This window comes from Pteropus vampyrus, unplaced genomic scaffold, assembly GCF_000151845.1.
Source record: "Pteropus vampyrus isolate Shadow unplaced genomic scaffold, Pvam_2.0 Scaffold31, whole genome shotgun sequence".
NCBI lineage: Eukaryota > Metazoa > Chordata > Mammalia > Chiroptera > Pteropodidae > Pteropus > Pteropus vampyrus.
The window spans coordinates 10,476,068-10,501,884 of NW_011888812.1; the positions used below are offsets into that span (position 1 = coordinate 10,476,068).

General features: G+C 47.7%; 2 protein-coding genes and 1 pseudogene across 25 annotated transcripts in view; 2 read left to right on the forward strand and 1 right to left on the reverse strand.

Annotated features, from left to right (window-relative positions):
• Positions 1 to 57: 57 nt before the first annotated feature.
• On the forward strand, positions 58 to 12,072 carry NR1H3 (nuclear receptor subfamily 1 group H member 3). Of its 3 annotated transcripts, none has more exons than XM_023528763.1 (14): positions 63 to 200; positions 440 to 507; positions 3,800 to 3,944; positions 5,400 to 5,520; positions 5,674 to 5,735; positions 6,231 to 6,310; positions 6,826 to 7,020; positions 7,448 to 7,714; positions 7,964 to 8,172; positions 8,280 to 8,459; positions 8,650 to 8,749; positions 11,169 to 11,282; positions 11,502 to 11,596; positions 11,782 to 12,072. In XM_023528763.1, exons 6-14 carry the CDS (start codon positions 6,268 to 6,270, stop codon positions 11,926 to 11,928), a joined length of 1,350 nt encoding a protein of 449 aa, XP_023384531.1. In that variant the 5' UTR covers positions 63 to 200; positions 440 to 507; positions 3,800 to 3,944; positions 5,400 to 5,520; positions 5,674 to 5,735; positions 6,231 to 6,267; the 3' UTR covers positions 11,929 to 12,072. The 3 variants fall into 3 exon arrangements, with proteins under 3 accessions (XP_011355248.1, XP_023384531.1, XP_023384533.1); XM_023528765.1 differs by having other exon boundaries at positions 127 to 345; XM_011356946.2 differs by lacking the exon at positions 5,674 to 5,735 and having other exon boundaries at positions 58 to 507.
• Positions 12,073 to 12,772: 700 nt separating this feature from the next.
• Positions 12,773 to 25,817, forward strand: part of MADD (MAP kinase activating death domain) — a 35,460-nt gene continuing 22,415 nt past the window's right edge. For 10 of the 22 annotated variants that reach the window (XM_011356949.2, XM_011356962.2, XM_023528758.1 and 7 more), the window contains exons 1-14: positions 13,382 to 13,405; positions 16,809 to 16,968; positions 17,571 to 18,167; positions 18,574 to 18,877; positions 19,602 to 19,733; positions 20,124 to 20,237; positions 20,931 to 21,011; positions 22,450 to 22,628; positions 22,987 to 23,222; positions 23,434 to 23,590; positions 23,877 to 23,980; positions 24,073 to 24,263; positions 24,637 to 24,890; positions 25,143 to 25,282. In XM_011356949.2, the coding sequence (XP_011355251.1) occupies positions 16,907 to 16,968; positions 17,571 to 18,167; positions 18,574 to 18,877; positions 19,602 to 19,733; positions 20,124 to 20,237; positions 20,931 to 21,011; positions 22,450 to 22,628; positions 22,987 to 23,222; positions 23,434 to 23,590; positions 23,877 to 23,980; positions 24,073 to 24,263; positions 24,637 to 24,890; positions 25,143 to 25,282 (2,551 nt within the window). In that variant the 5' untranslated portion in view covers positions 13,382 to 13,405; positions 16,809 to 16,906. Of the gene's footprint in view, positions 12,917 to 13,244; positions 13,406 to 16,808; positions 16,969 to 17,570; positions 18,168 to 18,573; positions 18,878 to 19,601; positions 19,734 to 20,123; positions 20,238 to 20,930; positions 21,012 to 22,449; positions 22,629 to 22,986; positions 23,223 to 23,433; positions 23,591 to 23,876; positions 23,981 to 24,072; positions 24,264 to 24,636; positions 24,891 to 25,142; positions 25,283 to 25,817 lie in introns of those variants that run through there. The other 12 variants (XM_011356958.2, XM_011356959.2, XM_011356963.2 and 9 more) reach the window with 8 other exon arrangements.
• Positions 19,082 to 19,200, reverse strand: LOC111737845 (annotated as a pseudogene).

The window sequence follows — 25,817 nt, forward strand, 5'->3', positions numbered from 1 at the left end:
CAGCAGCCACCCGGACGCACCCTTAAGGACACACGCCGGAAGTGCGCTTGCCGCCATCTTGCTAAAGGAAGGGAAGGGACGGTGCAAGGAGGAGGAATCTAGGAGGAACTGCTAGGAAACTCGTGATCTGGCCTTGGCGGATGATTGTAGGAATGTAGCGCGACTTCACGCGTCAGAAAAGGCTTGAAGACTTTGTCTTGGTAAAGAGAGCACTGAGCTCGGGTTTGCCTCTGGCAGCGGAGACGCCGTACCAAGGTGGCGCTTGCACAGGGCCGGACTGTGGCCGGAAGAGCGAGCGCCCCCGCGGGCCCGGGTGCTGCCGGGCTGACCCCAGAGCCAGAGCGGGTGCAGAATTGGGGCGAGGGCTGGTATAGGGCGCCTCTCTCCACAGCCCTGCCTTCGAGTGGAATTTGAAACTTGGCTCTGGTTCTTTTCCCAGGAAGAGGTCTTGTTTGCGGTGCAGGGCACAGCGTGTAAACAGCCCTTTGGACTCCCTATGTCCTTCAGGTTGGTCCCAGTTTAGCATACTGCTCATGCGCTGAGCAAGGCTTCAGTTCTCTCACTTTCCCTTCCAGTCCTTTCCCTATCCTCCCACCCATCCATTTCCAGGTTTACTTAATTAGAATCAGGATGTCATGCCTCTTCCCAAAGGAGTTGAGTTTGCACAGTATGTTCGAATTTTGCAAAACCAAAGTAGTGAATCCCTAAGAGGAATTTCAGACCAGAAGGGAGTTATATAAGAGTAAGGGGAATAAAACTTATCAAGTGGGAGTAGATGGTGTTTCCCAGAATCAGAGACCCTCTTGGCATTGGCCATGAGGGTCCAGGTGCAGCCAATTTGGTCTCAAAGCTTTGTGACTGATCTTGGAGTGACTCACAAATCTAGGAGGTCAGATCATAGGTCATTGGGATGCTTTGAGTCAATCTAGAAGCAAATCACCTCAGATCATCACAAAAATAAAACCTGATCAGAACTATATGGGAAAAAGCAGGGTCATTATCTTGCCCTAGGTCTACAGGTGCAGTTTTATATATATATATATATCTCAGGATCTAAACTTTGCTGCCAGAGTTGTTATGGAGTAGTGAATAGAGTGTGAAAGCTGTAGTTGGGCAGATAGATGGATATATGGGCCTACCCCAGACCAAATAGATCAGAATCTCTGAAAATGAGGCCAGGTTTGGGAACCACTGCTCTACCCTGCATTGGCAGAAGCGAACCTACATCCAGTGAGTTAACCATTTTTACCATCTGGGGAGGCAGTTTTGTGTAATGGGATGAGGAAGGTAATTTTTTTGCTTGAATTTGAGCTTTTGAGTCAGCTATACCTGTATCCAAATTTGATATTTGCCCTGTTGCTAGTAACTATCTTCTAGGCTAATCACAAAGATAAATAATACATGCAGGACCTAAATAAGTTACTTTTCTTTCCTGTTTTCTCTATCATCTCTGAATTCATTGGTCTGCGAAGCAGGAATTTCTGGGTTCTCAATCTTGTGACCGGAAAGAAGTCATTTGAGGGGGCCTGCAAGATGCTCCCACACTCTGTACTTTTCCAAAATAGGGAGAGAGCAAGAAGCAGTTGCCCCGGTCCATCCTTGCAAACTGTACCTTCTGGCCTGCTTCATGGGAATTTGAGTGCTTTTGAAAGAGTTATTCAGTAGTGCATACGATCATGGGCTTGTGAATGCTCCTATTTTTGCCTCAAGGTTCCTCTTGCTGCCATGAGAAGCCTTCAGAGGTTCCAGGGCTCAGAAATATGATTTGGAAGATTGCCGAAGGTGTTTCCAGGCATAGTGTCTCCTCTAGGATCCAGGAAACATAGGAAAGACCCCATGGGACTGGGAGGCTTTGCACCTAACATCTCTGGGCTAGCAAGACTATGCTGTGGGGTGGAGCTGGAAAAGTGGGACATATGATTTCAGCTGCCAATCGCCTTATTACTTGCCCTGCCTTGGGGAAGAAGTCCAGTGGTTATGATGCAGGACAGGGCAGATTTTCCTGAGTAAGTGGAGCTCAAGCCCTGTACCGAGAGTTCTTGGCCGAGCACAAGAAAGAATTCAAGCACACACCAGAGTTAGAGTCAAAAGGAAAGTTTACTAGAGAAAGAGTAATGCTTCATAAACAGCGCAGTCTCCTCTCAGAGGCAGAGAGTGAGAGAGGCTGGGAGAGACTCAGGGACAGAGCGGGGTGGGGGGACAGAGTAAAGACACCGAGAGGACTGAGAAAAAGACTGAGAGGGACCCAGAGTATTCAGGGAATGACATTCTTCCTTTCTGTGAATTGCAGTTTAAAGATTTCGTTTACCCATTTTCCTTTGATGGTATAGACATACAGTGAGAAAGGATAAAAGTATGCAGTGTGAAAGGCCTGCTGGCAATTCCCAGCCTTTGATCCATAGGTTCCCCATGCTTTTAGCCATAGAGAATGAATGATTTTATTTGGCGTAGGACACCACTTAAGGACTCTTTTTCTGTTTCCCCTTCACCGGTCTGGGTAAATGGTTTGTTAGCAATCCCAGCAGAAATCTTTGTTCTGCAGGTTTCCTCCTGGTATGGATGTAGGGCTGATCAGTGTATTGCAGTCTCTGAATATGGCTTGATTTAACATTTAAAATGTTTTCCTGCCTCCTCCCTACATTTGTCAGTCTCCAGAAACTCTGTGGAGATATTGCCAACAGGTTTTGGTCATCTCCCGTTTTTCTTTCCCTTCTCCTCTTGGGCGGGGATCGCTTCTGAACTCCTGGAACCTGAAGGGATAGCTCTGGCAGTAATGTTTCCTCCACCTATACTTGAGGCAAGGCTGAGGCCGACTCCCTGGCTTGGGGGAGGTGGCATCCTATGCTGTTTATTCAACAGCTGCTCTAGCCTGAGTCAGAGGGCTCCAGATGGGGCTTGTGTGTGGTCCCGGGCTGTGGGGAGACCAGGGAGTTAAGTGGGTGAGAGAAGCTTTTCCTAACTCCCAGAAGATAAGTCATTAGGCCCAGACCAATGCTATCCTAAGTTCCTTGTAAGCAGGGGTTTCAGTGACATCTCTGACTATGTTCCTATGCTGGAGCTTCTGAGAAAGGGGAATGGCAGAGGAGGGAGCTGGATCAATGATGTGGGTGCTGAGACAGAACAGGTCCAGTTTCTCAGGGCCTTGAGTCCTGGTTTCTACTTTCCCAGGACAGCTGGAGCCTTTTGAAAATTGGGGAAGGAACATATGCAAAAGGAATGGAGAGCCTTGTGTTCATGACTCAGAGATGAGGGTGGGAGCCTTGTTGAGAGGATGACCTTGTGACGAGAGGGAACAAGTAAAAGCTGGAGGCAGAACTTTGAGATGGGGGGTGTCAGAGGGGCTTTTCTGAAATGTGAAAATGAGTACATGGGCAGATTTTGCAACACCACCCAGCCTGCTGTCTGCTCAAGTCTGCTCCCCAACCCCCACCTGTTCCCCCTGCCCCGCCCTGCGCTTCCTCCCATCTTTCACCAAGCTTCTGTTTTATTTCTGCTTTTCCCATCCTTATCCCATCCTGCTTCCCCGCACCCCCTGTCCACTCTTTCCCTGTTCCCTCTGCCCTCTTCCCTGGTTCCCTGTTCATTTCTGTTTCAGTCCCTCTGGCTGCCTGCCCTGGCCCCCTGTCCTATGTTTTAATGTGGGGCCCATGGGAACTGGAGTTCACAGCAAAACAGGAAGAGCCTGTGAGCAGGAAGATGGGAGTGGGGCAGGGGGTGAACAGCCAGCAGTAACCTCAGCTCCTCGCCTCCCACATCTGGACTGAAGCATCCTCAGAGCTCTCTGCCTGTCCCACTGCAGCCCCCCAGGCCCGGCTTCCTTCATGTCAGCACTTCACTGGTCCAGCAGACTCGAGAGGCAACAAGACAGGAGCATCCTGGACTCTGACACAGGAGAAAGAAAGAGTACAGGGCCTGGAGGAAGGACATCTGGATTCTGATCCCAGGTTGGCCACTGTGTGTGGTCTTCGAGAAGACCTTCCATGAGCTTAGTGTTCTCTGTGAAATGGAGCTTGTGTTATTTACTGTCCTTGCTGGGGCTGCTCTAAGGACCAAAAAGATAGTGAGGGGTTTGTATATGGAAATAAGCATCGGAAAGTTAACAATGTACAGATTCAAGGTGATGGGAAGTCCCATAGCTGAAAAGACTGGAAATTTAATGGTAACTGCTACCATTTCTTCAACACTTACTATGCACCATACACTGTGCTGTGATATATTGTTTAATTCTCACTAAACCTTATGTGGCAAAAAAAAAAAAAAAAAAAAAAAAAAAATTATCCCTATTTTAAATATTGGGAAGTAGGTTCAGAGACATTAAGTAACTTGCTTAATCTTGATCACACAGAGGGAGAGGCAAGGCCAGGATTTGAACCCAAATTCTGAGCCCAGAGCCCAAAAGATAAATCAACATGCTGAGATGGAATTGACTAGAGCTAACGAGTATAGGATAGAAGGGAATCATGTTGTTCTCTTATTTCTTTAACAAGCAGGATCACAGTGCCTATGCGAGGCCCTGATCCATGGGCTACAGGGGAGACAAAATCAATAAAACATGGTGTCTGTTTTCAGGGACAGATCTCATGTTCCAAGCAACAGGGCAGGAAGGCTATGGCTATAGTCTCACTAGTTGCTTGACAGCCTGCTGTCACTTCAGACAAAACTGTTCTTAGATGAGGGAACTTGCATACCTTCCCAGATCCATCCTAGGCTGGCACCTGGGTCACCCACCATCTCTACCTCCACCCCTATCCCAGGCCTGCCACTGCTCCTCTCCTGGCCTCCTCTCAGTGGCCCTCACAGGGCACCCACATTCAGAGTCTCCCAGGAAGGCCCAGCACATGTCTCTCCAGCCCTGAAGTTCTGCCAGCTTGGCTGAGGCCTAGGGCTCGTGGGGAGAGCTTCTTGGCCCCTTCCCAGAGGCAGAGGAGGAGGACAGTGTCTGGGAAAGCAAGCTGGGGCTCCGTGTTGCAATTTCAGGCTGTACTGGGACCTTTGCTCCACGAACTGTCTATGGAGGGGAGGGAACGCCAACTCTGGAGGCTGCAGGGATTGGGGTGGGGGTTTCTGGGAGGCAGTCCTTCTGTAAGAGCAGCTAAGAGCAGCTGGGGTGAGGAGAGGAAGGGGAGAAGCATGAACTGGGCTGGTCTGCAGGGAAATACCACTGTCGTGTAGGGAGGCAGGGGTGGCGCTGGGCTGAGGGGGGTGGCTGGCTGGGGAGGAGTCAGTGTGGTGGGGAAGCTTCCCCGTGGGCGGGGGTGAGGAGGCCAGGGCTCTGGTCTGTCAGCTCCGGCTCCGTTCTGCCTGGCAGGAAGGAGCGGTGGCCCGACCCCTTGGCAGTCCCTCCCCTCAGCCTTTCCCCATATTACTTCCCTTGGGCTCTGGGTCCCTCTCTTGTTCAGCTCCCGCTCCTCGGCCGCTACCAGCTGAAGCCTCTGGACAAGGGACTGCACCATCCTCCTCTCTCAGCAAGGGGGCTCCAGAGACTGCCCCAGCCAGGAAGTCTGGTGGCCTGGGCATTCGGTGGGTCTGCCCCTCAGCACTGGCCTGGGGCTCTGTGTGTTTGTGTGTCTGGTGCATGGTGGGGGTCCAGTGGATATTAGAAAGGGGTCTTTGGGGAGAAGGGAGGGATGATGATGCCAATGGAAGCTTGAGCAGTGACAGGATTCTATTTAGGTCCCAGAATAACTCCTGAGGAGGTCCTGTATGTGAATGGGGGCAACTCTTTGAGGCAATAGGTTTGTGCTGGGATCCTGGGAAGCGGCAGGAGGGAGGTTGTCTAGCAAGATGTTTTACTGGGTAGAAAGAACCTTGATCGCATGTCCTGGTCCTGCCCAACTTCGGCTATCCCCAGTGCTGGAGTGAGGGGGAAGGGGCTCTGACAGAACCAGGGCAGATGTGCTCAAACAGTCCCTGATGGCCTGGAGAGGGGCCCTGCAGAGAAAAGATGGCATGGTGGCTGAGAGCTCAGCCTTTGGAGTCAGAGAGACTAGAGGTGGAATCTTGGTCAAACTGCCTGACAGTGTGGCCATAGGCAATTTACTTAATCTCTTTGAACTTCAGTTTTCTCATCTGTAAAGTGGGCATAAGAATAGTCTGACCTCATAAAGATACTATGAGGAAGGTATGTGAAGCCTTAGCACAGGCTGATATTTATCTTTCTCAAGTAAATGTTAGCACTGATGAAGAAGGAACCCAGTTCTGGAAGAGTATAACCCGAGTTGTTCCTGCAGGACAGTTCCTTGGTAATGTACAGGGCTCCGGGAAGAGATGTCCTTGTGGCTGGAGGCCCCTGTGCCTGACGTTTCTCCTGGTAAGCTGCTTCACTCCAGCCCTCTCCCCTGAGCCAGGCCCCACCCAGGCCCCAGAGGCTCTCCTCCTGCAGGAATCAGCCTCCTTCAGTATCTGCCTTCTGCCCTTCCCCAGAGAGGCGTTCTTGCCTCCTCTTGCCAAGGCTACCTCTGCCCTGGTTCTGGTGCCTTGCCCTTCGCAGGCACCCACTGGTCCTTCTCAATCTGGGTTTGCGACTGGGAAGAATTGGCATGCCCAATGCTTACCAGCTCTGGCTTTGAAGAGTTCTGTCTGATCTCTGAAATAGATACACATCAGCCCCTCACAGGAAACTAAGGTTAACATCCTCATTTAAGGTATCGAGGGGCAGGGGACTGCAAGCAGCTAGTTCTAGAGCCTACACAAATCCCAGGGTCCTGAAGTCTGAGCTGATGTTTTGCCGCCCTCTATGGGTGGAGATAAGTTTGCAGTTTCCCAGCCAGGACACTGGAAAAGTGGTGGGGGAGGACCTGAGACCCCTTGCGCCTCTCTTTCCAGGCTCAGACTCCGCTGTGGAGCTGTGGGAAGCAGATGCACAAGATGCAAGCAGCCAGGAGCTGGGAGGCAGCAACTTCACCCTCAGGGAGGAAGCCCGCGTGCCCCAATCAGCTAGGAGCACTTTGGGGGTGGGGCTGGAGGCAGCAGAGCCCACATCCCTGCACCCTGGGGTGGAGGCCCCTCCAGAGTCCACAGGTGAAGAGCTACTGGATTTGGAGGAAGTAGGGGCTCCACGGATCTGGGAGGGGTATCTGGCGGCTCTTTACCTTATAAGAGCGTGATTAAGTCTGAAGGCTTTGGTGTCAAGTAGACCTGAGTGATCTGAGTGAATTTTGTCTCTAACTTAGGCCTTTCTGAGCCTCAATTTCCTTATTCATAAAATGGAAATAGTAATAGTACTTATCTCTTATGGTTGTTGTCAGGATTGATGCACATAAAGGGCTCACATAGTACCTGGGACGTAATAAATAGCACTTGGCATACGAGAGCTACTTTCTTATAATAGAGAGACTAAATTGCGTATTAAAAAGGCATGAAGGTCACTGAGTGCTCAGGGCAGTGGCCAGCTGGGCACCAAGCTCGTTCCTTGGAGAAGAACATTAAGACATTTCTCTGTATCCAGAGCTCCGTCCACAAAAGCGGAAAAAAGGGCCAGCCCCCAAAATGCTGGGGAATGAGCTGTGCAGTGTGTGTGGAGACAAGGCATCTGGCTTCCACTACAACGTGCTGAGTTGCGAAGGCTGCAAGGGATTCTTCCGCCGCAGTGTCATCAAAGGGGCGCGCTACGTCTGCCACAGTGGGGGCCACTGCCCGATGGATACCTATATGCGTCGCAAGTGCCAGGAGTGTCGCCTTCGCAAATGCCGCCAGGCTGGCATGCGAGAGGAGTGTGAGTACCTGAGGATAGGAGATGGGGAGGGGCTGATGGGAAAGAGGGCACAGGCAGGTGCTAGGACGTGAGGGCAGACAGGCAGCTGAGTTTACAGGGCCTTCTGACACTGTGAATGTGGATTTGAATATCTTCCTTGCTCTGACCCAGTGATCTCTGCTCTTCTGGAGCCTCAAACTACCTCTCTGGCCCATCCTTGCTTCCTTCCTCTCCCTCTTCTTCCCTCCTTATGTCTGGTCCCATCCTTAGGTGTCCTGTCAGAAGAACAGATCCGCCTGAAGAAACTGAAGCGGCAAGAGGAAGAAAAGGCTCAGGCCACATCCTTACCTCCAAGGGCATCCTCACCTCCCCAAGTCCTGCCCCAGCTCAGCCCAGAGCAACTAGGCATGATCGAGAAGCTGGTGGCTGCCCAGCAACAGTGTAACAGACGTTCCTTTTCTGACCGGCTTCGAGTCACGGTACCTGATGGACCTGGGGAGAGGTGGCTGTGGCCAGAATGTCAGCTGGCTTCTTGATATCTGACCCAGAGTGGTTTGGTTTTTTTCCTTCCTTGCCCTCCGGGTAGCCTTGGCCCATGGCACCAGATCCCCAGAGCCGGGAGGCCCGTCAGCAGCGCTTTGCCCACTTCACTGAGTTGGCCATTGTCTCAGTGCAGGAGATCGTGGATTTTGCCAAACAGCTGCCTGGCTTCCTGCAGCTTAGCCGGGAGGACCAGATCGCCCTGCTGAAGACCTCTGCGATCGAGGTGGCTGGCAGGGTGGAGGGGTGAAGGGAGAACCAGAGTGGGATTGTCTGTGGGAGGGGTCTCCAGACAGCCAGCTAGGAAGCCAGATCCACAGGGAAGTAGGGATGAGGGGCTTGACCTTCCCTTGAAGGTGCCCCATGCCAAGACCAGCCCGCCGCATCCCTGTTTGAGGTTTGCTACTTGTATGCAGGTGATGCTTCTGGAGACATCTCGGAGGTACAACCCTGAGAGTGAGAGTATCACCTTCCTCAAAGATTTCAGTTATAACCGGGAAGACTTTGCCAAAGCAGGTGAGAACTGAGATCACAAAGAGACTGCATTGGATGGACAGTTTTTGTCCCGGAGCCCATAGTGACTCCAGAGCCACAGGTCCAAGGTTTGAGTGGCTATAAAGGGAAGGCTTCACTTGTTTTTCCAAGACAGAAAGTTGGAATGCTGATTGGCCTTTCTCAACTGTCTCAAGTAGAATCCTGTCTTCTGTTGTAATAGGCTAGTGGTTCTCAGACTGTGTTCCAAGGAACCCGAGCGGAGAGAGTACCGTGGAAGCGTCACCTTAGAGGAGAAACAAGGAAGGACAGGAATGTCCTTTATCTGTAGCCAAACAATAAGCTCCATTTAAATCTGCATTATATATAGTGCTTCTGCATAATGTTTTGCTTCAAGAAAAGATTTTACAGCTAGAAAGAAAAAGCGAAAACAACCATGCCAAGCCTTTTAGTAGTCACTAATGGGCAAATCTTGCTCAGATGTGCTCTTTAAGGATCATTTAGACTAATTTCCTCCTATTTTTCAATTGCTCTTTCTCATGAGCCATGAAACTGGAGCTGAAACATGGCAAACGTGCCTAGATGGGGAAGCTTTAGGGTAAGAGTGGATGCTTCTATCTCCATTCTGTACCTGGAGTATTTTCTCCAAGAATTTGTTCCCATTGCTGCTGTCTGTCTGATGCTGGCTTTCAAGCTAAGTGGTGTTGATTTCCTCATATTCGGTTGCTGGTAATATTTGTGTTATGTGAGCAGGGTTGGGAAAGGATGGAAGGCTGAGGGACTTGAACTGAGGCTCAACTGGGTGAGTGAGTCTATAAAATATGGCTGATGTTATGACTCGGTTCTTGAGGTTGATAGGTCCTGGTTTCCAGTCTTCTCTGGTGTCTGGTGACTCAGGCCAGCTCATGTGCCTCTTGTCCCAACACAGCCAGTGAGCTTTCTAGGAAGGCCTCCCTTAACTATAGGGCATGGCAGGGTTGTGTTGGCACCTCTTGCCTTCAGTGTGCTGCCTGAATGTATGGGCATCTAATAGGAACAATTTAATGACTTTTCCCAGCTTAAAAAACCCAGGCCTGACCTCTTTCTCTACCAAAACGTCTTTCCCCCAAGTGGTTATTATCCCAGTCTTTAACCACAGCCTTCTCCCTCATAACATCCTCCTCTCTGAACCCTTCCCGGTTCTCATGTCTTTGTGTTCCTTCAGTACTCATGGACTTGTGCTGTCTGAATCTGTACCTATTTATAGATTCATTTATATAAGCAATTTGACATCATGTTTGCCTTTTACTGGTCATTTTGTCAGTGAGGTCTGAGAGTGAAAGAACAGGCTCATTTTTCCTGGTCTCCTTCTCCCTCTACAAGACTAAAGATGTGGACTGATGGTATTGGAGGTGTTCATTTAGCAAGTAGCAGCGGACACTTGCAGGGTGCATAACCCTACTGTAGAACCTCCTTGTCCTCCCTGAACAAATAAACTGTTCAGTACAATTCAAGGCTCAATACTTCAACAAATGCTTTATAAAATGGGGCTTGTCCATTAAGTAGATCAACACATTTGATAAACATCAGGGGAAACTACAGGAAGTGACTAATCTTGCAAGAAGCCTCGAATGGAAAAGTTAGCAGATGGTTGCTAAAAGAAATTTGAGAAAGCCTAGGGAACAGCGTGGAGTGGGGGGACTTTTGACTGTGTGTGGGAGAAGTGTTCTTTAGATGTCATGACTTAAGGTCATGGTTTGTTGAACTTTAGTCTCCTCAGCAAGAAGACTGGTTCTATTTTTAAATTTTTATTTAACAAAAACTCATATATTAGTTACCATATATGCCACACATTATTCTAAGGACCCATTGTGAGGTAGGTACTATTATCACCATTTTACAGATGGGAAAAGTAAAGCTCAGAGAGGTTAAATAACTTACCCAAGGTCACACAGCCTAGTAAATGGTAGAGCCAGGACTCAAATCCAGATAGTCTGGCTCCATAGTCTATACCCTCAACCACATTGCTAATTTCCCCCAGGAAGCGAAACATGAAATGTATCTCTAGTATTCAAACAAGTAAGGCTAATTGCCAGTGAAAAAGTCTTTTTTATAAACAAAAACAAGTTGCCTCTATTTCTAGTAATGTGGGGCTCTCAATAATTTTAATCAGAATAACAGAATTATTATCATCATCTAATTCACCACTCCCTATATGTCGGCATAGTGCTTAGTGCTCTGCCTGCTTTATCATTTAAGCACACAACAGTCTTATAAGTTCAGATATGACTCCCATCTCACAGGTGAAGCTTAGAGAGGTTAAGAAACTGGCCCAAGGTTATAGAGCAGAGCCATGGAGGCTTCTTATTGAGTTCCTAGTTGTTCCCTAAGTTGTGAAGTTGGAGGAGGGAAGGAAGTTCCTGCCACTAGTGCCACATGCTTAGCCTCCCTTCTTCCTCCCCAGGGCTGCAAGTGGAGTTCATCAACCCCATCTTCGAGTTCTCCAGAGCCATGAATGAGCTGCAACTCAATGATGCCGAGTTTGCTTTGCTCATTGCCATCAGCATCTTTTCTGCAGGTGTGGAGAAGGGGCAAGAAGGAAAATGAGCAAGAGACTTGAACTAAGGAGGGCTGAAGGCTCCATAGGGCAGATATCATAGGGGTGGTATGATATCTCACTGTGTTACTTTGGGATGGGAGAGGTTGGGTGGGGCATGTCCCTATTTTTTGGTTGTGATTTGGGGTATGGAACTGACCCTGGCCAGACCTGCTCCTGAACTCTGTTGGTGACCTATAGACCGGCCCAATGTGCAGGACCAGCTCCAGGTTGAGAGACTGCAACACACATATGTGGAGGCCCTGCATGCCTATGTCTCCATCCACCACCCCCATGTGAGTCTCCCCTTTGTACCCTTTTCCTCCTCTCCACAGGCTCATTCCCTGACACACTACTTTCCCTTCAAAGATCCCTCCCATTATATCTTGCAGACAATTCTCTACCTCTCCCACAACTCCCCTACCCTTGCCCTGTCTCTGGGGAGAGACAAAAGCTATACTTGTTCCGCCCCCTCCCCCAGGACCGGCTGATGTTCCCAAGGATGCTAATGAAGCTGGTGAGCCTCCGGACACTGAGCAGCGTACACTCAGAGCAAGTGTTTGCACTACGTCTGCAGGACAAAAAGCTTCCTCCGCTGCTCTCTGAGATCTGGGATGTGCATGAATGACAGTCCTTTACCCTTTTCTGTTTTCCGGGCTGGCTGTGAGGCCCTGTGGTTGCCTCCTAGAGGTGGAATAGACTGAGAAGGGTAAACATTCCTGGGAGCTGGGTAAAGGAGATCCTCGTGTGGCATTAAAGGAGAGTCAAAGGGCCGGGAGTTTTGTGGCTGCTGGGCAGGGGGGTTCCTGCCAAAGCTGTGCTCCATTTGAACACTGTGCTGACCCTACCAAATGGATGAACTTGGGGGCCACTTTGCACAAGGTTCTCCAGGGCCCTGCCCATCCTGCCTCCACCACTTCCTGTTTTCCCCATAGGGCCCCAAGAGAAATTCTCCACTGTCACTCTGCGGCTTGGCTATAAATGCCTTGGGGCTGCATCACTGATAGATCTGGCACTATTTGTACAGGAAAACCAAAATAAATAAAGAATGAGAGAAACAATTTCTGGATAGGGAGTGGGGGCACGGCAATAGAGGAAAGCCTGAGTCCTTTAGGATTACCCCCGGACTCAGAAGGAAACAAGTTACAAGTGCTAGCCTTAGCAGTGGGAGGGAACCTCCTTTTACTAGCCCCATTGCACTGTTAGGGTTTATGAAATGCTGAAGCTCAGATGCCCCTTTCACTTTCATGATCCAGGGGAGGATCATGTTGTCTTTCCATGCACCTGTGTTCGCGTGCGCGCGTGTATGCTTTGATTTTTCCTTCGGCATCTAAAAGAGGGCACAGCAATCCCTCCTGTGGGACAGGAAGAAAAGCCCCCGAGGCCCAGTCTCGGATTGGATGTCTCAGGAAGATCGGACTCCATTTCCCAGCGGGCACCGCGGCACCGCTCACGCCCCTTTCCCTTTAAGCGCACACGGTGTAGGTGATACTGCGCCGCGCCTTCCGGCCTCAATTCCCCCCGCCACCCCTGAATTGGTAGGCTCCACCGCCAGAGCAGTCGGCTTTTCAGCTCAGGAGGCTGGGCACTTCCAAGCCGTGTGCAGGGGGAGAAAGGTGAGGTGGGGCGGGGGGGATGGTCAGAAGTCTCAGGGGCCGTTTATCTTACGAAGTCTCTTCCCAATTAATCCACATTTCGTTGCAATGGGCTCTATTACTATGTGAAAAGTTTGCGCAACCTAAACAAAAGATATTCCTTTGGGTCCTCCCCTTGGCCTGCAGGGGCGCTGGGCTGGCCCCGCGCTCCCCTTTACGTTCCGACTCCCACACGTATAGGTGTGTGCGTCGCCGCCTTTCTCCCGAGGTCGGCTCCACCCTTCAGCGCTCGGCTTAGTGCCGCTCTGTCCCCCCTCCCCGGGGGGTGAATGGTACGGCCCCTGGCCCCCCTAGCCTCCCTTTCCTCACCGGATCGGAGTGGTACGTGCCCCCCCCGTGCAGACGCGGAACTGGCGTGCGCTCGGAGCAGCGCCCGCGCCGGGGAGTGAATGACGCTCCGCTGCCGGGGTACCTCTGACTGGGCCTGGCCGATGCCCCGAGTCTTGGGAGGTAGGAAGGTCCGGGCCACTGGGGGCCCTGAAAGGGTATTTGGGACGGGGCTCCTAGGAGGAAAATGGCTCTGAGAGGAAACAGGGGCTCTAGGGGGAGGGGTATCTGAGGAGGCCCTAAAGGAGCGTGAGGAAGCTTGCGGTCTCGAGAGCAAGTGGGGGTCCGAAGAGAAGGGGCAGGCTAGAAGTGGGGGCGCTCCAAGCTGCCGAGGGGGTGTGGGCTGCGGGCCTGGGCGCAGCTCGCGGCTGCTGGGCTCGATTCTAGCCGGTCTGGCTGGCGGCACTGGTTCCGGGGCGGAGGCGGGGGAGAACTGTCCAGCAGGTGAGGGGGCGGGCAGAGCTGTCCAGCCCCGGGGCCGATCCGGGATTGGCACCTGGCACGCGCGCGCGTGAGTGTGTGTGTGTGTGTGTGTGTGCGCGCGTGTGCGCCTTATTTTTGGTTAGGGTTTAAAGAACCACATTTGGTTCTCAAAACATTTTTTTTTTTTTATTTTAATTTAGTGCTTCAAAATTGGCTTGTTAGATAGTGGAGACACCGTGTAATCTTTTCTGCAACTGCTTCCCTCTGCATCTTCGTGCATCTCTAAATTCTACTTTTTCCTGCCCTACCCTCTTCTCCAGCCCTGCCTATTGCCTGCCTCATTGCTCTCGTTCCTGGACCAGGCTGTGCTGATATGCTTGCAAGGTCACTGCCTTGGGAGGAGGAGGAGATGAGAGAGCCTCCTCTTGTGCTCATGTCAGCAAAGATGTCATATCGTTCTCTGGTTTCTGTGGTTTTACTCTGACATCCTGCCCCAAACGAGAGACGAGTCCAAAAGGCTGGTTAATGTGGCCATTTGTAGGCAGAAAAGACATCAATAGCTTAAAGAAAGGTCTGTGGATTCTAAATCTGCCTCTGGATGAAGTGGATGGTGATGTAGGACTTCAGCAGATAGGTATGAATTTTGAGCTTGATGCCTTTGGAATATAGGAGCTAGAAACCTGGAGTTCCACGTTAGTAAATATGGTTGAGGCAGGAGGCAGAGTCAGCTTGGGTGGACATGAAGACTGAATTATAGGTGGTGTTAGAAGATTTGTGAGGAGGGGAGAGAATAGGAAGAAAAACCTTGGTCGTCTGTAATCCGAATAACCAAAGGCAGTGGCTGTTGATGAGATAGGAATTGTAACTAAAAATTTATTCTATTGCGAATAGCTAGAATAATCATAAGATTTCAGGGTCTTTGTAGCTTTAGAGGGAGATGAGCACTGTAGAGCATGATAATGACTTGAGTTTTAGAAAATGTTTCTCAGTGGAGAGGGCTGGGATACCACCAAGGTTAGAGGCCTGATGGCTAACATACTAGTGGAGGATGCTTCAGATGTGATCTTTGAGATTTTAGCAGGAAAGAGCTCCTGGCTTTCAATGTAAACATAGATTTCAAGGCTAAGCCTTGAGCTCTGGTCCTGTAGATTCTGTTTTAAGATGCAGCAGGTCTTCGAATAATGTCATTTTGTTCAACATCATTTAGTTATAATGTTGATGAGATGCTATAGGAACTTAACGCTTGTTTATATCAATTAGTCTGTGTTAAAATTGGTTTTGTTATACATCGTTTCACTTAAAAATGAAGAACTTATTGACGATGTTAAGTGAGGATTTACTGTATTTTGGCTCTCACCCTAGGCATTTTCCACTTATTCTTTATAGAATGAATTATGCTTTTATTCATCTCTCATTTCATTTCTCTGTTTCTCTCCCTTTCTCATTCTATTTGAGAGGAACCGAATTCAGCTCTGTAACAGTGCTCCATGTTCTCTAGGATGCACATGGCTCCATAGCATTGGAGAGAACCAGAGGACTTTCTGGGTGGCAGTGATACCTAGAAATGAGTATATGACATGCTTGAGAACTTGGGTTTGGTTGTGTGGAAAGGAGATATCTCTTTCAAACTCTAGAATTAGGACAAAGGGCAAACTAAAGACAGGTGGGGGAGAAGAAAACCTAATAATTAGCAGGTGCTGTCGGTGGAAGAGGTGTCTCCAGATTCAAGGAGAGTGAATTGTTATGGGCCCTGGCCGACTCTGGAGTAGCAGCTGCTAGCACTGTGCGGTCACCAAGCAGAGGAGGGGCTGTGGCTCTGTTATAAATAGTACTGGGAGCCAGGGTTGCTATGGAGACAAAACTGAATCCTATTACCTGCAGGTCTTCTATTGGGAGCACTGGGAAAGGAGGGAGCAGTATTTTGAGGATTTGAGAGGTTTTGCAAATAGGTCTTTTTAATTGTTATTATTAAGTAGAGAAGAAAAAAGATAGAACTTCTACTCATTATCTGAATCAAATAGGACCTTGAGCATACAGGAAGTGTGTATGTCTGTGTGTATGAGAGTGCACGAAGCCCCAAAGAAGGGAGCGGCGTGCGACCGTGTGTGTAATGTAGTGGGATTCTCTCTGTGTGATTAGTGAACAGGTCTTAGTGTGGCCATGTGTAGAGCACAGAGGTGGAATTCTGGAAGTGTTGAAAATAGCCTTGTAGGGGAATGAAACATTTCATTACAGAAGTATTTGGAGACCCAAGAGGAAATAAATTATAATTAAGACCATGTAAGCTTTTCCTAATTTTTGGATTATGGTTTAGAAATTCCTCTGAGCATCTCTCCCTGTCCTTGCAGAAATCCTGTCATTTCTACATCTAATTCCTAATCTTTGTCAGGTATAGAAGGAATAGGTCTCATTTTGTGTATCATATTACTGATTCCAATCCTGGGACTAAAATAGAGGACTATGATTCAGCACCAAGGGCAGAGCTAGTAGCAGTAGCCACTGGGCCCCTTTCTTGCTTGAAGAGGGAAGAAAAATGGTTTAGATAAAGAGGGTGGGGCATAGATATTCTTCATTTGAGATTTTATGGGGTAGAATAGCCAGCCATTATTGTCTGGCTGCAATTAACTATACAGTCTATATGGTAGCTTTACATCAAGCTGAATGCAGAATATTGGAACAGAAAATAATTAGGTTTCCACCTAGAGCAAGGAGTGCCGATTAGTACTGATTAGAGAGTATGGTTTGATCACGATCCACCCTGGAGTGGTCCTGAAAGTGACTTAATTTTTGTTATCATAATGACTGAGTCCAGGTTAGACTAACTGGGTCTGTTTTTCAGAAACAGAGCCTCAGGGGCAAGGCTGGGAATGAACTGCTTGATAGGGATGGAAAAGTGAGCCATTATTTATCCTACTTCTTGACATTTGACTCTATGAGCTCATAAACCTACACCAAACTCTAGGCTTGGGAAAGTGTCAGGTTCTCCTATCTTTAGTACTAAAATGAAAGACCTTCTGACCTATGCCCCTGGCTGGGATGAAGCTGAGAGGGCTGAGTCCCTTAGGCACAGCAGTGGATCTTATCAGTACTTTTTTCCTATTAGACTTGGATTTTCAGATCGTATCAGAATTCCTCCTGGGAACACTGACTCCTTGCTTGGTGCCTTGAAGTTTCTTTGAAATGAACTGATGAATTGGAACCATGGTGCAAAAGAAGAAGTTCTGCCCTCGGTTACTTGACTATCTAGTGATCGTAGGCGCCAGGTAACCAAGAAAAGACTTGATTTTTGCCTTGTCATCTGGGATAGCCCTCAAATCTGCATTATTCTCTCTTCCTCATTTCCATGTTGATATGCGTATCTCATTCTTCCCCTCTTATTTTACTCTGATGAGATCCCTGATGCCAGTAGTGAAAACAGTCAGGTGGATTGAGAATAATGGCCTGGAGGAACAAAGACAGAGTAAAACTCTGCACTTAGCTAGCATCTTTGTGATCTTGAACAAATATACCCCATATACCTCAATTTCCTTGTTTTGTAAAAAAAGGAAAAGTATGTTGTGCTCCTTCTCTCTCAGCATATGCTCATTTGGTAATTCATTAGCTAACATACCTTGAAAGACACTAATTATCTTAAGGTGTTAGTGGTTCTTTTATTGTCAGTTTTTTCTCTCATTTCAGGATAGGTGTCTTCATGACAGTACAGGCCTCATTTAGCTTACCAGCTAAATATAGCAAGCAGCACCCATAGTTTCCAAGATCCCAAAGTTCAAAAAATAGCATTTCGAACTTTATTTGTTGACTGTGGTAAAATTTGATAGAGCAGTTTATCCTTTCAGGCTGCCGAATTTGTCTTTATATTCTCCAGGCACCCGAGCAGTGATAGCGTGGCCCAGACCCCTGAGTTACTTCGGCGATACCCATTAGAGGATCACGCTGAGTTTCCACTGCCTCCGGATGTAGTGTTCTTCTGCCAGCCAGAGGGCTGTCTGAGCGTGCGGCAGCGGCGTATGAGCCTGCGGGATGATACCTCTTTTGTCTTTACCCTCACTGACAAGGACACTGGAGTCACGCGTTATGGCATCTGTGTTAACTTCTACCGCTCCTTTCAGAAGCGAATGCCTAAGGAAAAGGGGGAAGCTGGGGCAGGGTCCCGTGGGAAGGAAGGACCCAGGGCCACCTGTGCCTCAGAAGAGGTTGGCACTGAGAGCTTGGAGAGTGGCTCATCCCTGCAGCCTCCCAGCACTGACTCCACCCCTGATGTGAACCAGTCTCCTCGTGGAAAACGCCGGGCCAAGGCAGGGAGCCGTTCCCGCAACAGTACTCTGACGTCCCTATGCGTGCTCAGCCACTACCCCTTCTTCTCCACCTTCCGAGAGTGTCTGTACACCCTCAAACGTCTGGTGGACTGCTGCAGTGAGCGACTGCTGGGCAAGAAACTGGGCATCCCTCGAGGCATACAAAGGTACAGTTGGCCACTGATGCTCAGAAGAGGGGGAGCATTTAAGAGATGAGATATAATTGTCTGTGAGGGGCATAAGAAATTTCCTCTAAAACCTGAGGTCCTTCAGACCTATCTAAGCATATTATGTTAGTTCTTAAGCAAAAGACTCCTGCCGAGTTAGACCTCTTACTATAATTGTGTTTGGAGTGATGTTGAGGAATTTGATGTTTCATGGTGGGCAGAACAAAAAGTCCTGCCATGTGTATGTTTTTACTCTTGTTCTCACCCTCGTATCTACCCTCCGGTCTGAGCGCAAAGGGTGGGCTTTTCCATTTGTCATCATTATACCCTCTATGGTTACACTGGGTTGCAGTGGAGTATCAGCTCCTGGTGCTTATGTGTCTGTTTCCTGCTGTCTGCTCCTCAGGGACACCATGTGGCGCATCTTTACTGGATCACTGCTAGTGGAGGAGAAGTCAAGTGCCCTTCTGCACGACCTTCGAGAGATTGAGGCCTGGATCTATCGATTGCTGCGCTCCCCAGTACCCATTTCTGGGCAGAAGCGAGTAGACATTGAGGTTCTACCCCAGGAGCTCCAGCAAGCTCTGACCTTTGCTCTTCCAGACCCCTCTCGATTCACCCTGGTTGATTTCCCACTGCATCTTCCCTTGGAACTTCTGGGCGTGGATGCCTGTCTTCAGGTGCTAACCTGCATCCTGTTAGAGCACAAGGTGAGAGACACGCTTTCTAGACCTTTCTAGAGAAGGAGCTCTGAAATATGGAAGAAGCTAGACGATGAGTTTTCTGAGGACAGGGACTATCTTTTTAATTTTTTTAATTTTTAATTTTTTAATTTTTAAGGCGAGGCAACCCTTGGTTGACCTTACAGATTGCAGGACCTTTTCAGCTTACAATCCCTTATTTTTTATTTTTTACACCAACAGCACCTGGTCTTCCTGGGTGGTCTCCCATCCAAGTACTAACCAGGCCCGACACTGCTTAGCTTCCAAGATCAGATGGGATCGGTCTTGTTCAGGGTGGCATGGCTGTAGACTTCTTTTTCATTTTTTTGGAAGGGAGGTAACACAATGTCAGGTATACAGCAGGTACTCAGTAGGTGTGGGTTAAATTAAGGTACTGGTATCATCTGGGATGTAGTCAGAGGGCTTGCCACTCAGTTGAATTATCTTTAACTATACTGACCAAATTCTCTGGAAATATCAGTCGTTCTGTTCCAACGTGTGGTCCCTGGGGTTTGGGGGACTAAAACTAGGAACATAAGAAGTGATTGGGTTGGGAGGTTGCAGGCAGGGTGGGGTGCAGAACAGTGGTAATTGTGGAAACTAAGCTCCTAGAGCTATAGGCATGGTGAAACAAATTAAATTGTAGTATCAGAAGCTGTCTTCTTGTAAACCTTATGCTGTCGAGTGATCCTTATGGCATGGCTTGTGGCAGGTGGTGCTACAGTCCCGAGACTATAATGCACTGTCCATGTCTGTGATGGCATTTGTGGCAATGATCTACCCCCTGGAGTATATGTTTCCTGTTATCCCACTGCTGCCCACCTGCATGGCATCGGCAGAGCAGGTGAGTCTCAAGGTGTCTTCTGTCTTTGTCACCTCTATCTTCCAATTCTGTCCAGCTCTAGAGGAGAAGGCTCAATGCCCAAAGAGGTTGTAAATCTATACTGGTTTTCAGTCCTTTATCACCACTTATTTGTCTGCAAAATCTGACCTGACTTGAACTTATCTGGTGGTCACAGTTAATGTTAATAATTACAGGCCATTGGCTAGGTTATAGGTATTACAGAATATGCACTGTTACCTTTCTAAAATCTGAAAAATTCAGAATTTTGAACACATCTACCCTCAAAGGTTTTGGATAAGAGATTGTTTCCTTTTCTAGGAAAATCCTGACTTGATAAATGATCACAATAGGTTTTGTTTTTATTTCTTATCCTCGTTATCTTTTCCACAGCTGCTGTTGGCTCCAACCCCATACATCATCGGGGTCCCTGCCAGCTTCTTCCTCTACAAACTGGACTTCAAAATGCCTGATGATGTATGGCTAGTGGATCTGGACAGCAATAGGGTGAGATTCTTGGCTGAGGCATCATAGGGTCTAGAATGGTGTTCTGTTTTTCTAGATTACTCCCAGGAGGTCCTGAGTTAGTGGTTGATTTCTATTGTGTGAGTCATTGAAAAGTATGTATTTTTAAATTCTGCTTTTATTTTATTAGTTTAATAGGCTCTTGGTTAGGACTCAAAGAATGACAAGATTTAATTTTGTCAGAGTCAAGTGCTCCCCTGCATCTAAGAGCACTAGGGTAGTTGTGGTTGCGGGACCATTATACGTGTGGTGTAGATCATCTGATGGTTTTCTAGGGGTATAGTTTCTAGTAAGAAACTGTCTTTCCATGCACTTTAATAAATATATATTAACATTCTGCAGTGTGAGTACAAACTTTGGTAGGAAGTCCTTATACGTGTTCATTATAAAAACTTTAGAGAGTACAAATAAGTATAAAGAAGTAAATAAAAACCATAATCCTGTTATCTAGAGATAGTCACCAATAATATTTAGATACATTTCCTTTCAGGTGTGTGTGTATATCAGATACATGTGTATATGTATATCTCATATGTTGGCATATAACGTATGTATTCACATATATATGATAAAATCGTATATACAACTTCCTATCCTTGTCACTTACCCTTATGTAAGAGGAATTCCTAAGCAATTGATTCTAAGGTGGTGTCTTTTATCTTTTCTCTGGTGCAGGTGATTGCCCCCACCAATGCAGAAGTGCTACCTGTCCTGCCAGAACCAGAATCATTAGAGTTGAAAAAACATTTAAAGCAGGTAGGTGAAGAGTGCAGTTAAGGAAGGGGAGCAGTGCTGCTGTAGGACTGCTCTAGACAGGCAGCTACTGTAGGGGCCTGTTTCCTTTCGGACTTCAGGTAGAGTAGGTATTCTTCGCCTTGGGTGGGCTTAAGAGGAGGTGTATCCCATTTCTGGGTGGCAGGGCAGCTCTCCAAAAGGGCTTTTCAGCTTCCTTCTAATTCACTGTATTTCCTCCCACCCTCTAATGCTTATAATGCTGAATAAAACAATTCTTCACTTTGTTTCTTGTTGCATCTGCATTCTTTATGGCCTTGATCATTCTCTCAGTCTTGTAAGGAGTTAGGACAATCTGGCTTTTTTTCTGTTTTCCTCTTGAATTGATCCCTAGGTCCCTATAGAATCCTTTCTTCAAAAATTCCTTTCTTTGAGTAATCCCTTAAATGCATTTTTTCATTGATTGATTTTCTTCTTCTTCTGCATGCCGAACACAGTACCTGAAGGTAAAACATGGCAAGGCCTCATTCCTTTGTCTTGCTGTATGTGTTATGTAGGAACACCAGTAGATAGCTCTCTCTTTTTTTTTTTTTTTTTTTTTTTAGGAATCCCTGCTGTCATTTGAAGGGTCTTCAGGAATCTCTCTCTGTGTGTTGTCTGAGTTGCTTAGCAGTACCTTTAGATGATATCTGCTTGAACTTAAATGGGTCATCCCTCTCACTCTCACTCGCTTTACCACTGCTGATGTAATATGGTATCTTGTTACTGCAGTCTGGTGAGGGTTGCAAGTTCAGAAAGTTCTGTAGCTGTCTTCCTTTGCTGTGTTTTCATTCTCGATGATTGCTGTAGTATGACTAATGAGATGGGGAGATTGATATATGGAATTGTACTTTGAATGTTTGTAGGAGCTAAGAATCTTGGGCTCATCGATCCTGTATTCTTACCCCAGCTACTCAGTGTGGTCCATGGACCAGCAGCACTAGCATCACCTGGGCTTGATAAAAGTGCAGAATCACCCCAAACCTGTTGCATCAGAATCTGCATTTTAACAACATTCTTAAGTGATTCTCATGCTCATTGACATTTAAGAAGCTCACTGGTCTAGACCAGTTGTTTTCAAACTGCCTTATGGAGTCTCAGGTTGGGAGCACCGAGCATGTGAGGCTCTGGGTTCCTTATGTCTTTCAGAGAAGGTGAAGTTTCAGTTGTTTATATTTCCACATAGATTTCAATTGAAAAACAAGATTTCGTGGCTAAAATAAATTTTAAAACTATTGCCCTGGATTTGATCAAGTTGCCTTGAGCCAGGTTGGCTTAAGCTGAAGATCTACCTAATGCAGATTATTTTCTAAAGGCTAAAATATTTGGATTCTTATTTTAAAGATGAAGGCTCTTTCCTAGGAGATGAGATTGGCTAGCTACCCAGAATTCTGCCTTCAGTAAGGGATTTCTTGTTCCATAGGCCCTCGCCAGCATGAGTCTCAACACCCAGCCAATCCTTAATCTGGAAAAATTCCATGAGGGCCAGGAGATCCCCCTTCTCTTGGGAAGGCCTTCTAATGACCTGCAGTCCACACCTTCCACTGAATTCAACCCACTCATCTATGGCAATGATGTAGATTCTGTGGATGTTGCAACCAGGTACGACCATGCAGACTAGACAATCATGAGTTCTAAAATTGGTCTCTGTTTACACAGTGATCTTGGGGCAGACTACTTCCCTGAGCCAGAGTTTCTTTACATATGAAATATATATCATATTGGATTATAGTTGCCATCTTAGTAAAAGCAAAGAGAAGAAATAAGTCATCATTCTAACAGGCCTTTTAGGCCTTGAGTGAAGAAGAGGATTGTTGATTTTTTAAGATATCTCTCTTATGTTGATGTTGGAAGCCCGTTATCCAATGGCTCTGGAAGGTGGTCTGAGACCTTGGATCGTAGGAATCCTCACTCTTCAGGGTGTGGGACTCAGATTATCTCACCTCCCCTTCCTCCCCAGAGTGGCTATGGTTCGTTTCTTCAACTCTGCCAACGTGCTGCAGGGCTTTCAGATGCACACCCGCACCCTGCGTCTCTTCCCTCGGCCTGTGGTAGCTTTTCAGGCGGGCTCCTTTCTAGCCTCACGTCCCCGGCAGACTCCTTTTGCTGAGAAATTGGCCAGGACTCAGGCTGTGGAGTACTTTGGAGAATGGATCCTTAACCCCACCAACTATGCCTTTCAGCGAATTCATAACAGTGAGTCCCCCTACCTTCTCCCTACCCTCTGCTCTGCCCCACTTCAGCCTTTGTCCTCCTGATGGCCCTTTCCTTTACTTTTTCCCTTTCTGATCTTTTGGCCTGCCCCTTCCATTCCTGTTTTGCTTTAGACTTTTCTGCCTTCCTTTTTTGTTTTGCTTGCTTCTTTCTCCCCATGTTGCTAACTTTATTCTTTTTCCTCTTTGGGTAGACATGTTCGATCCGGCCCTGATCGGTGACAAGCCAAAGTGGTATGCTCATCAGCTGCAGCCCATCCATTATCGCGTCTATGATAGCAATTCCCAGCTGGCTGAGGCACTGAGTGTGCCACCAGAGCGTGACTCTGACTCTGACCCTACTGATGACAGGTAAGCGGTTCCTTAAGGCAGCAAAACAGTTTTTTAAGGTAAAGGGGCTCTCACTAGCCCTTGCGTAGCACAGTGACCAAATCTCAGAGGAGTTAGACATCAGCCTTTGAAACCTTGGGTTATATCTTGGTTGATTGTTTTGTGTTAGCTTCCTTATTTTATATTGTTCCCTGGCCTTGAGTTAAGGGTGATCCACTTTTATTTTTCCTACTGCCGATGGGCTGATTCTTTTCCTGCCTCTTCTTTATTTTTTCTTTATTTTATTTTTGTGTTCTTCACTCTGCAGTGGCAGTGATAGTATGGATTATGATGACTCAAGCTCTTCTTACTCCTCCCTTGGTGACTTTGTCAGTGAAATGATGAAATGTGACATCAATGGTGATACTCCTAGTAAGTGTACTTAGAGAAATTGACCAGCTCTGGGCAGGGTATAGGGTTTTGGAATGGTGTGCTCTATACCTGCCACCCTTGGGTTTTGGCAGATGTGGATCCTCTGACACATGCGGCACTGGGGGATGCCAGCGAGGTGGAGATTGATGAGCTGCAGAACCAGAAGGAAGCAGAGGAACCTGGCCCAGACAGTGAGAACTCTCAGGAAAACCCCCCACCACGCTCTAGCTCCAGCACCACCGCCAGCAGTAGCTCCAGTACCATCATCCATGGAGCCAGTTCTGTACGTGAGGACTGGGAGGAGTGGATAAGTAAGGACTGCTGGGAGGCGGGCCTCACTTTCATTAGCAAAGCTAGGATGAAGCTATTAATTTGCTTCTTTCTTTACAATCTTCCTGTCTTCCTCTCTATAGGTCCTATAGCTTACAGCCTATGAGATATAGATTTGACCCCAAAGGAGGTTGTTAGACTGTGTTCAAATATTAGCTAAAATCCCCCTCATGTAGTTTGTGAGGAGAGAGAATAGAGTGGTCATAGAGATCTTTCTCACACATTCCTTAGGACAGGAATCTGACAGGCCTGGCTTGGCCTTGCTGAGAAAATGGGATGGCATCTTGAGCACCAGGTGACTACTTTTCATTTAATATGACCCTTAGGAAACTGCTGACTCAATGGAGATGGATGATAAGGCAGCAGTAGGCGTCTCCAAGCCTCTCCCTACTGTGCTTCCCAGCACTGGCAAATCGAACATGGACAGGCGTCAGACAGAAATTGGAGAGGGGTCAGTGCGCCAGCGAACCTATGACAATCCATACTTCGAGCCCCAATATGGCTTTCCCCCTGAGGAAGATGATGATGAGCAGGGGGAAAGTTACACTCCCCGATTCAGCCAACATGTCAATGGCAATCGGTGAGAGCCTGGGGATTCCTTCTAGATGGGTGAGTGAAGGACCTCACTGCAGTGGACCCCGGGTGAGGGTTAATCAGAAAGTCCAAGAAGTCTGAATGCACTCGCGGTCCTCCCAACCCCAGAGGCTGGTGCTTTGATGTAGGCATTTAGGAACTGTGGGAAGGGAGTGGTGACTGCAGTGTAGCATCAAGCCCACATGCCCAAGATTAGGTACCCCTGCCTGGGGCTCATAGGTGCCACTGTGCATTCAAGGGCTCAAAAGCTGCTGCGGCCCAACAGCTTGAAACTGGCAAGCGACTCAGACGCAGAGTCAGACTCTCGAGCGAGCTCTCCCACCTCTACCGTCTCCAACACCAGCACCGAGGGCTTCGGGGGCATCATGTCTTTTGCCAGTAAGTGCTTTCAGCTCTCTCATGCCTCTGTCCCACTTTCTCTCCAGTAGGGCCTGCCCATGGCAGATGCCACTTAGAACTTCAGATATAGGGCTGACATTACCAAGCCCCAATTCAGGTCATTTGGGTGATACCGAAGAAGGTATTTTCAGTGGAGGTCAATAAAGATCAGGGACAGATTGTTCATTATCTTTATACCTATAGGTTTTAGTCTATTTCAGGTAAAATAGCTGGTTAACTGAAAAATAATCATTATATTAAAAATCATCCACTTACACATACATTTCGTGGAAATATTCTGGTCAGATTTGGGTATATATCTAATGTCTTTTTTGTCTCATGAAGGACTTTTTCATGAACATGCTTTGAAATCTATGTGAGATTGACTTTTGTGCATAGAGAATATTTCCAGAAATGAGAGGTGGTGTCAGTTAAAGATTGAAGACAGACTAGGGACCAGAGAAAACCAACATAGGAGATCATTGTGACTGAGATTTTTCAGAAGCTGGGGAGAGACAGCACCAACTTTAGACCA

What these genes read in the sequence shown, in the direction of transcription:
- NR1H3 (XM_011356946.2), top strand. Translation starts at nt 6,268, where the DNA reads ATGTCCTTGTGGCTGGAGGCCCCTGTGCCTGACGTTTCTCCTG. An exon ending in TGAAGACCTCTGCGATCGAG is followed by an intron (nt 8,460 to 8,649) that starts GTGGCTGGCAGG and finishes ACTTGTATGCAG; the next exon opens with GTGATGCTTCTGGAGACATC. An exon ending in TCTCCATCCACCACCCCCAT is followed by an intron (nt 11,597 to 11,781) that starts GTGAGTCTCCCC and finishes CCCCTCCCCCAG; the next exon opens with GACCGGCTGATGTTCCCAAG.